This window comes from Crocodylus porosus, unplaced genomic scaffold, assembly GCF_001723895.1.
Source record: "Crocodylus porosus isolate Cpor-Errol unplaced genomic scaffold, CroPor_comp1, whole genome shotgun sequence".
Classification (NCBI taxonomy): domain Eukaryota; kingdom Metazoa; phylum Chordata; order Crocodylia; family Crocodylidae; genus Crocodylus; species Crocodylus porosus.
The window spans coordinates 51,706,183-51,717,634 of record NW_017728949.1 but is presented as its reverse complement, the minus strand read 5'-3'; the positions used below and the strand labels follow the sequence as shown (position 1 = coordinate 51,717,634).

General features: G+C 68.7%; 3 protein-coding genes across 3 annotated transcripts in view; 1 reads left to right on the top strand and 2 right to left on the bottom strand.

Moving 5' to 3' along the window:
- The window catches only part of OBSL1 (obscurin like 1), a 28,395-nt gene extending 27,659 nt beyond the window's left edge, over positions 1-736 (bottom strand). Inside the window, exon 1 of the mRNA XM_019553548.1 lies at positions 59-736. Coding sequence (XP_019409093.1) covers positions 59-673 — 615 coding nt within the window. The 5' untranslated portion in view covers positions 674-736. The remainder of the gene's footprint in view (positions 1-58) is intronic.
- A 3,114-nt stretch (positions 737-3,850) lies between these two features.
- INHA (inhibin alpha subunit) lies at positions 3,851-6,650 on the top strand. The gene is made up of 2 exons (XM_019554189.1): positions 3,851-4,103; positions 5,517-6,650. The coding sequence occupies exons 1-2, from the start codon at positions 3,860-3,862 to the stop codon at positions 6,278-6,280; spliced, it is 1,008 nt and encodes a 335-aa protein (XP_019409734.1). The 5' UTR covers positions 3,851-3,859; the 3' UTR covers positions 6,281-6,650.
- Positions 6,651-8,264: 1,614 nt separating this feature from the next.
- LOC109322904 (gap junction gamma-1 protein-like) lies at positions 8,265-11,137 on the bottom strand. The gene is made up of 2 exons (XM_019554186.1): positions 9,856-11,137; positions 8,265-9,116 (listed from the first exon to the last, which is right to left on the bottom strand). The coding sequence occupies exons 1-2, from the start codon at positions 11,003-11,005 to the stop codon at positions 9,109-9,111; spliced, it is 1,158 nt and encodes a 385-aa protein (XP_019409731.1). The 5' UTR covers positions 11,006-11,137; the 3' UTR covers positions 8,265-9,108.
- Positions 11,138-11,452: the final 315 nt, after the last annotated feature.

Here is an 11,452-nt window from a genome sequence, read left to right as displayed (position 1 = left end):
AGCGCTGGGGCAGGCAGTTCCGGGGGGGGCCCAGGGAAGGACCGTCACGCGGGTCCACCAGGAGCACCGCGGCCGCCAGCGCTTCCCCGGCGCGGTTCCGCGCGCGGCACACGTACACGCCGCCGTCCGGGGGCCGGGACCCAAAGATCCGCAGGAAGTGCCAGTCCTCGGGCTCCTTGCCCACGCAGAAGTGACTGCTCTCGAAGAGGTCGGAGAGCTTGCGCCCGTCCTTCTCCCACTCCAGCACCGGGCCCGGCTGCCCCAGCACCCGGCAGCTGAACGCCACGTCCTCCCCACGGCCGACGCGCAGGGAGAGGGGCCGGGCCAGGAAGACGGGGGCCCGGTCGTCGGGGTGCCCCTCGCAGCGTGGCTCCCCGGGCTCCACCTTGAGCGTGGCAGCGGCGTAGGTCTCGCCGACGCTGTTCTTGGCCTTGCAGATGTACTGCCCGCCGTCCTCGGGCGTCACCCGCGAGACCAGCAGGCTGTACATGTTGCCCTCGGCCTGCACGCGGAAGCGCCCGGCCGGCGCGATGGGCGCCTTGTCCTTCTCCCAGGCGATGCTGGGCTGCGGGTCCCCTGTGATCTGGCACTTAAGGAGGGCATCGGCGCCACTCTGCACGGTGAACGTGCGGGGGTAGGCAAGGAACCTGGGGGCCCCTCCAAACACGTCCATCTCCGCGTCTGCGGGGGCCGCGGCTGGGACCGGGCACCTGTGGGGCAGAACCGCGGCTCACAGCGGGCGTCAGGCTCCGGGAGCAGGGAGCTGCAATGGGGGAGAGGCTGGTGACGCCCCGCCGCCCTGCTAGGAGCCCCAGCCAGGTGGCAAAGGGCCCTGACCCCCCTCGCTCCCAGCAGGGACCGGGGCTCCTTGGTGCCGCAGCCCGGCGGACCCCACGCACGCCACATGGGCTGCAGCCCGGGCCTGGCCACACTGCCGCCAGCCCCTGGATTCCCCGCCGGGCTGGGTGCATCGGGTTTCCCTGCCAGCTGCCAGCCCAGCCTATTGTTAGCCAGTTATTTCGGTCTCTGGGGCCCCCGCCTCCCCGGGGACTCTGCGCACTTCCTCAGGGGCTGGAGCTGGGACTCGCGGCGCTGCCCTGGGCATCAAGAGTGGGGAGAGGGCTGCTGGGGGGAACTGGCTCTCAAAGGCAACTGAGCCCAAGGGCCGGATGAGCCGGACGTGAGGTCTCCAGCTCCCCTGGGACAGGGACTCCTGGTAGTCTCCCCCCGGGCACAAGTGGGGCAAGACCCCCAAGCCCCTTCCCAGCTCAGTGCCGGCGGGAAGCAGGCGACGGTGCCCCCCTCCACCTGAGCCCAGCACCAGCAGGCAGAGGGCAGGGGCAGGGGGCTCTGGAGGCAAGGGACGGGGGCAGCAGATCTCCCCCTCCCGTGGGGACATTCCTGCGGCCTCACGCGCCGCAGCCGCATTCCTGCCGTGCCTGGCCCAGCTCAGCCGCGGCGCTGATAAGGGCTGTCACCGACTCCAGGCCCTTCCCGGGACGGCGCAGGGCCTGCAGTGCTCGCCCGCACCAGGGCAGAGAGTGGAGAGGGTGGGGGCAGGCGGTGGGAGCTGAGGGCAGAGGCCCAGCCCGGGCCCTGCGTGGTGAGGGGCGCAGGGGCAGCTTGCTTGGAAGAGGCAGCACAGCAGCCCCTTCCCCGCCCCAGCGCAGGAAGAGCCCCTGCATCCTGCTCACAGGCATTTCTGGTGAACCGAGTTGGTCACCAGAGCCCGGGGCTCACTCATGGATGAACGGACCCAGCCTGGGCTCACGGACCTGCTCCTGGCCCCAGCAGGGACCTCCAGCCCCGCGCCTACAGGGGACGGCGTCCATCACCCGCACGGGGAGCGGGCAGCTCGGCCCCCCTGGACAGGCTGCGGCCCGCGACACCGCCCTGCCCGGCACACGCCTGCGCCCATCTCCTGCAGGCCCCGGGCGCCAGGCTGGCAGGCGAGAGGGGCCGGCCGCCAATACTCACGGAGGGGGCCAGGACCCTTCTGCGACGCCGGGACCCTCAGGACGCTGCGCCCATTCCCTGCAAGAGTGCCTGGTCATGCACACCCCGTCCGTCTGTCACGCACACATGCGCTGTCTGGCCCCGCTCCTCGTCGGCTTCTCCGACGCCTCGTCCCTCGTCGCCGCCTGGCCCCTGCGGCCCGGCTCCCCGCCTCGCTCTGCCGCCTGCGCTCTCCCCGGCGGCCGCTGCCTCCCCCAGCTCCACTCCCAGGGTGTCAACACGCAGGGACCCGACGTCACAAATGCCTGCAGCTGCTGTCCCCAAAAATATCCCCTGATGACACGCGGGGCTGATAAGCGGGAGCCTGCTCCGCTCAGAGCCGGGCTGCGCTATGTATAGAGAGCCTGGCCGGAGCCCGGCCTGGGGCAGGACGCGGAACAGGGGCTTCGGGGACCGGGCAGCTCGAGGAGAGCGCAGAGGACACCACAATTCAGAGCAGCCCCCAGGGCGGGATCCCCGGTAGCAAGGGCAGCCCCCACCCTGACCAAGGACCCACGGGAGGAGACCGTTCAAACTGCCCGGCCTCCTCAGGGCCCACGCCCCCTGGGGGGGGCTCAGCAGCCCCAGCCACATCCCCCTGCCCGAGCTCCGCCACTGCCTGGGGTCGCAGCCCTGCCCTCCTCCCTGCACCTAGCCTGGCCTGGCCTGGGCCCCTCAGCATGCTCTGCCCTGCCCCTCCACCCCCAGGCCCAGCTGCCCTTCCCCGGGGAGCCCTCTCAGCCCGCCTGGCCCAGACCCAGACCCAGACCCCTGTCTCCCCCTACCCCACTCACAGGCCTGGCCGGCCTCCGCTCTCCTGCTCAGGGCTCTCGCAGCCTGGCCTGGCTGGGCCCACGATCTTAGCCCCTTTCGCCCCCCAGCTCAGTCCCCCCCTCCCCAGGCTTCCCTCCCTCGGGCTGGGAATGGGACCAGGGCAAGGGGCAAGGGGCAAGGCACCAGGCTCCGTGCAAGAAACCCCGTAGCGAGCCCAGAGCACCGTGCAGGGGGCAGGGCCCAGCTGGGGTCATTGGGGCGCAGGCAGGCAGTCTTCTCGCAGCCCTGCCTGCCCAGGTCTCCACATCCCCGCTCCACGGACCCCTCTGCCCGGGGCCTGGGCAGGGGCTGGCGCCTGGGGAACAAGGGCCGGCTGCACCGGCTGGCATTAGCACGACAGGGACCAAAGGGAGCCCTGCCCCAGGGCCAACAGCTCACGCCAGGGCCTCACATAGGAAATAAGCAGCAACGGGCAGGGTTGGGGGTCACTGCCTGGACTGCCGCACTGCAGGCACCGCATCCTGGAGAGGGGCCCTGGGGGGACCAGGACAAGGGGAGGAAGGCAGCTGGCAAGGGACAACCTGGCCAGCCTGGGAGCTAGAACAACCTCGGGGCTGGAGCTAGACCCCAACAGGACCCAGCGCCTGCAGCCGAGCCCCACTGCCAGGAAGAGCTGCGCAGAGCGGGCCAGGTGCCCTGCCCAGTGCTCAGCACTGCCAGCCCCATGGCGTGAGCAGGGCCAGGCCTCGTTGCAAGCAGAGCGACCCATGCAGAGGCCCCGACTCGCTGCAGGCGCAGGCCAGGTGGTGGGGGAGCTTCGCGCCGCCTTTGCAAGGAGCTGGGCCCGGCGTTGCCTGCGCACCCAGGCCTGCGCCCCCCTGCCCCGGTCGCCCTCGCGGGGCGGCACTGTCCTTGCATTCCAGACAGCTCCTTGTTTTCGCTGCCCAGAGATAATACTCACGGCTAGCAGACGTTTGCGTCAGTGGCAGATACATCTCAATGCCACCCTGCCCCAGTCAGAGCCCAGCACGAGCCGAGCCAGGCGCGCAGGCTGCGCCCGACAGCGCAGAGGCCCCTGCCCGCCCCAGCCATGCTGCTGCTGCTGCTCCTGCTGCTAGGCCTGCTGGCCTTCCCCGCCCTGCCGGGCTGCAGCGAGGCCGAGGTTGACCGGCAGCTCGTCCTGGCCAAGATCCGGGCCCAGGTCCTGGAGCACCTGAGCCCAGCGGCCCCGAAGGAGCGGAGGGAGGTGCGTCGGCGGCATGCCCCGGGGACCCTGCCTCTCCGGCCACGGGACCTAGAGGACACCTCCCAGGTGATCCTCTTCCCCTCCACAGGTGAGAGCAGGGGCTGGGGTGCGGGGGGTCGGGCAAGTCAGGCTGCAGCTTGGGGGTCAGGGGGCAACTGCAGCAAGGGAAAGTGCCGGAGGAGGCTGTGCTGGGCCAGGGTCCGGGCTGGGGGCTCCTGCGCCCCTCAGCTGGGCCCGCAGGGGCAGGGGCACAGCACTGGGACCGCAGAGCCCCGACCCCGAGCGATGGGGGTAGAGGGTGTGCGGTGCTCCACACGGGGGGCCAGGGCCAGCCCGGTCCCTGAGACGGCAGAGCCATTAGCCGCCAACACCCACCAGCCCAGCCCCGGCCCCAGCCCCCTGCTAGCCCTGCCCTGGGCTCCCCCACAGCTCTGCCAGAGCCCCTCGCCCCTGCCTGCCCAGTCCTATGGGCCACCACCCCCCACCCCTGCCCCAGGTACCCCGCTCGCCCCGGCCTGGCCCTCCACTGCCGCCTCCAATGCCCCAGATGCAAGCCCCGTTCTCCGCCGCAGCTCCGGGAGGCGCCAGCACCAGCACCAGGCAGGGGCTGCTGGGGACGGTGGCGGGGTGCGGGAGGCCTCCAGACTGGTGAATGTCCCCAGGAGGGATGAACCAGAGCCTCCCCTCTGCCCCGGCAGCAGGACCCCTCCAAGCGCCTGCAGGGCTGTGTCGCCTGCAGCTGCCTCGGCCCCTGCTCCTGGCCGCAGAGGCAGGGACATACCCAGCGCACAAGCCCATGGCTGGTGGGGCAGGGGCTGCAGGGGCACGCACGTCTGGGAGCGGCAGAGGAGGGTCTCGGCTGGCTGGGTACAGGGGTCGTGGGCACGGGCCTCACTGGCTGGGTCTGGGGCTCTCCAAGCAGCTGCATGAGCCTGCTTGTGGGGCTTCCTCAGGCACGAGCCCACCTCCCTCATGCACAAGCCCACCTTCCTCGTGCAAGCCTGTATACCATGGTGGCTGTTTCACCAGTGCTTGCACAGCTCACAAGCACCGAAGTGTTCTGGGCCCAGGAGGGGTGTTATCAGCAAGGCCAGGGCAGCATCAGCTCAGCAGCTAGGGCCAGACCACAGCCAGGCCCTGAGCACGCTCCAGCCACCTCCACTCCTGCCATGGGCCAGGCCCCGTCCCCTGCCCCGCGCCCTGGCACTGTTGCAGTTGCTGGACACTGGGGTCAGTCTCCTCGCCCCAGCCCCAGGCAGGCTCTCCTGGGTGCTGGCCAGGCCCAGGGCTCCATAGCACCCAGGCAAGGACCTGGGGGTTGCAGGTGCTCGAGGGAGCTGCTGTGCTTCATGCACAACCCAAGGAGCAGAGCACCCATCCCCAGCCCTGCTCCATCCCCGCCTGCAGCCCTGCAAGCTGGGGGCCACACAAGGGAGCTGCCGGGCTGAGGGCTGGTGACTGGAGACCCCAGCCAGTGCAGACCCGCTTCCTCTGCTTGCAGATGTGCCATGCGAGCCTCCGCAGCCGGTCGCACTCCTGGAAGGTGAGGGAGTCTTCACCTACTTCTTCCAGCCGTCACCACACACGCTGACCCGCATGGTGACCTCTGCCCAGCTCTGGTTCCACACGGGCAGCGCCGCTGCGGTCCCACCAGGCCCCTCCGCCGCCCCCAACCGCTCGACCGCTGGTGCTGACGTGCTGATCCTGTCGCCACAGGGCCAAGTGGCCGTGGGGGCTGCGGTGGTGCCGGCGCCCGAGCACTGGACCGTGTTCCAGTTCGCACCCCCGTTCCTGCGCTACGTCTCGCAGCGGCTCTTCGTGCTGCTGGTGCGCTGCCCGCACTGCCCCTGCATGGCTGACGCTGACAAGATGCCCTTCCTCGTGGCCACCACCCGGCCCCGGGGGGCCGACCGAGCCCGGCGCTCCTCAGTGCCCTGGTCCCCCGCTGCCCTCAACCTGCTGCAGCGCCCATCAGAGGACGTGGCCGCCCATGCCAACTGCCACCGCGCCGCCCTTAACATCTCATTCGAGGAGCTGGGCTGGGACAAGTGGATTGTGCACCCCAGCTCCTTCCTCTTTCACTACTGCCACGGCAGCTGCTCCGATGCTCATGCTCTCACCCACAAGCTGGGCTTCCGCCTCTGCTGCGCAGCCCTGCCAGGCACCATGCGGCCCCTGCGTGTGCGCACCACCTCCGACGGCGGCTACTCCTTCAAGTATGAGACCGTGCCCAACATCCTGGCCCAGGACTGCGCCTGCATCTAGTGCTGCACAGGCTTGCCGGCTCCCCAGGCCCTGCCACGTGGAGCCACAGCGCAGGCATGTCACTGCCCGGCAGCCTCAAGCAACGCCCGCACCTGGCTGGCACCATATCCTCCCTGCGCACAGCTCGGCCAGCAGCTCCCTCAATCCACTTATTGGCTGCGGACATGGCTCCCTGCTTCTGGCCACCTTGCCTGCCTCTTGTCCGCATGTCGGTCTCTCCCTCCAGATATGCTCGTGGCAGCGAGCTCCCACTGGCACTGGGCAGGTCGGAGCCTGACTCTGCTCCAGCCTGGATTGGGGGATGCCCGAGCTCGACGGGACAGGCCAGAAACACCAGTAATGGGGCAGTGTGAGCCCCGCCACTCCCAGCTCAACGCCCCGTGCCCTCGCCCCAGCAGTGCCAGCACCCCTGGCCCCCAGCCCTGGGCAGAGCAGCACTGGTCAGCACTGGTGCCAGGCTGGGCACCGGTCAGGAGGTACCCCGCGGCCCTGCCGGGCTCTGCTGTGCGGAGGGACTGGCTCTGAGCTGACCCGGGCCTGGGTGCTCTGAGCAGGTCCCGTGCAGGCCAGCCCGGGGCAGTGATGTCTGCCAGGGGAGCCCCCCAGCCCAGCCACAGAGCCCAGCCCCACACGTTGCTGCCTCAGCAGAGCTGCAGGAAGCAGGAGTCAGCAAGGAAGTCACAGGCGTGCACACAAGGGAAGCAGACAGGCGCTGGGCAGGGGGGCCAGTCCAGCCTTGCTAGCAGCCCTGCAGGGCACAGCTCGGCGCCGACCCATCCGGGGCACAGCGGGGCCCTCAGCAACACGGGCGCCCCTTGGTCCACACAAGGGGGTGGGCTCCCCGCGGAGAATCATCCCCCCCTGCAGAAATGGGGGCCAGAGCGAGGCCCAGGTGAAAGGGGGTGGTGGCGCTGGAAGGCCGCAGGGAGTGGCAGAGAGCACCGGCACGGGGGGGAGCAGGGGCCGGGCACGCCGCGGGCAGGGGAGCAGAACCTGTTCCACCGCCACCTGCTTGTGCACAGAGCAAATAAACCCTTTTTTTTTTTGCAAAAGCAGCTGGATTGCACGCTCCAACCAGCGGCAGCCACGGTGCAGCCTGGCCACTTTGCCAGTGCAGTTGCCAGCCACACCCGTGCAGGGCCTGCGTGCCGGGCAGCTTGCACTGTGGGGAAGGGGCCCAGGCAGCAGGGGGGCTCCAGGCCAAGGGGCCCCAGATGCGGTGCTGGCTACAGAAGGGACAAGGAGGGTGGTGCAGAGGCCCGGCTCTGCCCAGCCCTCGTGCCCAACTCTCTTCCCTCCCCAGGCTCAGGGCACTCTCGCTCAGAGTGCAGCAGGGGTAGAGCCACCAGGCAGGCAGCCGGACCCAGCCATGGACAAGGGCTTTGGTCCATGCACCAGGGCTGCGCTGTCCCCACGGCCAGCCACGGAGATGCCCCCATCCCCTTCTGCAGGGCAGGGGCCCCTGGCTGCTCTGCGTGCTCCGAGCTGGGCTGGTGGGCTCCTCTCCTCTAGGAGACCGGAGTGATCCCACAGCCGATCCCAGAAGCCGTGTCATTCCCACAGTGCTCTGGGCTCGTCCTGCACCACCCAGCCCAAAGTGGGTGGTCGTGGAGGGCACTGGCTCAAATCTGGCCCAGGCCTTTGGCCTCTTCGTCTCCAGGGCTACGCCTCCAAGTGGGGCAGGACCATTGGGGCGCGGCAGGACACAGGACTGGAGCTGACAGCAGCCCTCACAGCCCAGGCCAGTGTGCTTGGTGGGCTGCCATCACCTGGAGCAGCTCCCACCCAGCAAGGCCCAGGCTGCACTGGAGCCCCCATGGCAAGCACCAAGCCCTGCCCCAGCTCCCCCATCCTGCTCACCTGCCCCAGCCCCACGTGCCTCACACCCTGCTCGCCTGCCCCAGACCCCCTGGTCCTCCGCCTCAGGGGCTCTCCGCTCTGTTCTCTATGCAGCTCCCCCCTCCCCAAGCAGCCGGACACCATGCTCCATACAAAACATCTGCAGGTTTTACTAAATATAAAAAGACTTCACCAATTGATCAAGTAAAAAAAAAAAAAAAAAGGTACAAAAACACCCACGTGAGCCAGGCCCAGACCCCGCCAGCCTGCCTGGCACATCCCCCCGCCCCGGGGGACCCAGAGGCCTGGAATGAGACAGGATCAACAGGTCCAGACGCCATCCGCTTCCACCGCGAGCAGAAGCAAGGCACCTGTGGGGGGGCAGGCTGGGGGCAGAGCCCTGCCTGCAGGGAGCTGGGCGCCCCTCAGCCCCCCACGCACAGTTAGCCACTGCCAGGGGCAGTCGCAGCCTTTCGTACCTAGCGCAGGGGGTGAAGGCGCCTCCCACAGCAGAGGTGTGGCCCCTGAGGCTGGCCACCAAACCCGCGCGAGCTGGATGCTGCTGGCAGGAGGGCCCCAAGCAGCTGGACCCTGCATGAGCCCCTGCTGCTGTGGGGAAGCACCAGCTTGTCAGCCCCCTTCATCCACGGGGACCCCCATGGGCCCTTCCCCACAGCAGCACGTGGCAGGGAGGGTCCTGTGCCAGGCAGGGCAGGGGTCAGAGCACACGCAGGGCAATCTAGAAAATGTACAAAAATAAGATATTCCCTTTTAAAAAAAGTAAAAAAGCAAAGGAAGGCAAGTTCCTATGGCCCCTCCCAGCCAGGCCGGGCGCGGGGACACCCCACCAGTCCACCCCACGGGAGACGGAAGGGCCGCAGCCCCCGACACAGGCTGCCATCCGTCCGCAGGGGTCTCATCCAGAGCGCACGTGGTCACAGAGCACTGAGCACCATTGCTGTCTCCATGGGCCCTGGTGTGACAACTGCTCACAGCCCTGTGGGAAGCAGAACACGCGGGTCAGGGCTCACGCTGCAGACGCTGAAAGGGACCTGCCTACAGAGCGGTGAGGAGCTCCCTCCCGCCCCGGGAGTCCCAGAGCCATGCTGGGAACCGCAGCCCCTCGGAGCCCAGCACAAGAACTGCCCCGCACTGCCTCAGACCCAGGGCTGTCCTGCCCCATCTCCCACGTCCCGGGGCAGAGTGGAACCGGCGGGCAAGTGCCCGGGGCTGCGCAGGGCTTTCCCCTGTTCCTCCAGCACAGAGGGTCCCGGCAGGGCTGGTGCAGAGGCTGGGCCCTTCGCTCCCTGCCCCAGCGCTCCCCACGCCCCTCTCCTCCCCGCACCTGTCCGGTCCCCAGTGAATCAGGCTGCGCTCTGAGTCCCACCCATCCTTTATGACTCGCTGAAGAAACAGAACTTCATTTTGTTAAACTTGCTACCTGCTCGCTTCGCGTTGTGACTCCTCGTTCTTGTCTGGTGAGCGAGTAACAAATCCTGATTGCATCTCTCCACAATTCAGGATTTTAAGCCCTTGTCACGTCCCCACCCAAGCACCTTTCTCCTAAACTGCACAGGCGTAGCCTTTTGGTTTCCCCCGGGGTGCAGGGAAAGCGCCAGCCCTGCAGAGCTCAGCACCCGGGGGGACTATTTGACGTCCAACCTTCACGCGGCGAAGCCGCTTGTAGCTGGGGGCCGCCATCAGCACCCGGGGGGCATGGGACGGGGCCAGCTCACCTGTGACCCGCTCGCAGAGGCCACCCTCCTTTTCGTGGGCGAAGTTGAGGCGGTTCTGCTCGGCAGCGATGCCGTTGGCCTCGGGGCTGCTGCTACGCGAGGGGCTGGCGGTCTCCAGTGTGGGCTGCAGGTGGAAGGCCATCTCCAGGTGCTCCTGAGCCAGCCGCAGGTGCTTGCACAGCCGCTCCAGCTCGTGCTTTGGAGGGGCCCCCACACCACCCAGGGGGTCCCCGTAGTCCAGCTTGTCGTGGGCCAGCGGGGCCTTCAGGGCCAGGGGCTCCTTCTTCAGCGAGTGGTAGGTGGGGGGCGCGCTGGGGGCCTTCTTGGCGTAGTGCGGCGTGGGGCGGGTGTCGTCCGGGGGCGGGAGCTCGCTGCCACGTCCCAGCGCGTCCCGGAGGCAGCCCACGCCCAGGTGGCAGAGCTCGCAGAGGGTGAGCAGGAGGCACAGCCCGCTGACCGCGTACATGATCAGCAGGAAGATGGTCTTCTCGGTGGGCCGCGAGATGAAGCAGTCGACAGTGTGGGGGCAGGGGCTGCGGGAGCACACATAGGAGGGGCTGACCTCCAACTGGTAAAGCAGGTACTGCCCGCCCAGGAAGGCCACCTCCAGCCCCGCGCGGCACAGCAGGTGCAGCACGTAGGCCCGCATCAGCCCGTCCTGCTTGATGCGCCGGCGCCCGTCGTGCTTCTCGCTGCCGTCCTCCCCGCCCTTCTTCTTCTCCCGCTCAGCCTCGATCTCCTCGAAGATCATGGGGTCCTCCTCATTATCGTCCTCTGCCTCCTCGTAGTCCCGCCCAGCGCCGCGGTGCACGACGGGCATGCGTGCCCGGCGCCGCGGGTCAGGGGTGCGGGAGATGCGGTGCATGGCGAAGCCCAGATAGAGCACGGACGGGGTGGCCACCATGATGATCTGGAAGATCCAGAAGCGGACGTGGGACAGAGGCGCGAAGGCGTCGTAGCACACGTTCTCGCAGCCCGGCTGCTGCGTGTTGCACACGAACTTGCTCTGCTCGTCGTAGTAGATGGACTCGCCGCCCACCGCCGTCAGCACGATGCGGAAGACGATAAGCACCGTCAGCCAGATCTTGCCCACGAAGGTCGAGTGGTTGTTGATCTCCTCTAGGAGCCGGGTCAGGAAACTCCAGCTCATCCTGGTCGGGCAGTCAGCTCAGACCCTGCAGCGGGGGGAGAAGGGAAGGCGATAAGCCTCGGAGCCAGCCCAGGCTGTGCCCAGCACCCCCAGCACAGAGAGGATGCCCCCCAGGCACCCCAGCCCAGCTGCAGCAAAGCCCTGGCTTCCCTGTGGGAGAGCCCTACCCGGCTCAGCTTCCTCCTCCCCAGTCCTCACTGCCCGTGTGCCCTGGGGAGCTGCTCCCACTTCCCCATGGGCGTGAGGGTGCCTGGTGCAGAGCCACATCCTGGGCCGAGGACGAGTGTTGCGTCTGGGCAGCGCCCAGGGGTCAGGGGAGGGGCCGTGCTGGCAGGCAGCAGTGCCGGGGCTCAACGCTGCGGGGGCCGAGGCGCCGTATGGCACCGAGGCCAGGCCTGGGGCTGGCTGCAGGGCTGGGCCTCTCCTCCTGCAGCTGCCCTGGGGTTC

Bases quoted from the DNA above. Each gene is read 5' to 3' on its own strand.
- INHA (XM_019554189.1), top strand. From the start codon at position 3,860: ATGCTGCTGCTGCTGCTCCTGCTGCTAGGCCTGCTGGCCTTCCCCGCC. The intron at 4,104-5,516 runs GTGAGAGCAGGG...CTCTGCTTGCAG, and splicing joins GATCCTCTTCCCCTCCACAG to ATGTGCCATGCGAGCCTCCG.
- LOC109322904 (XM_019554186.1), bottom strand. From the start codon at position 11,005: ATGAGCTGGAGTTTCCTGACCCGGCTCCTAGAGGAGATCAACAACCAC.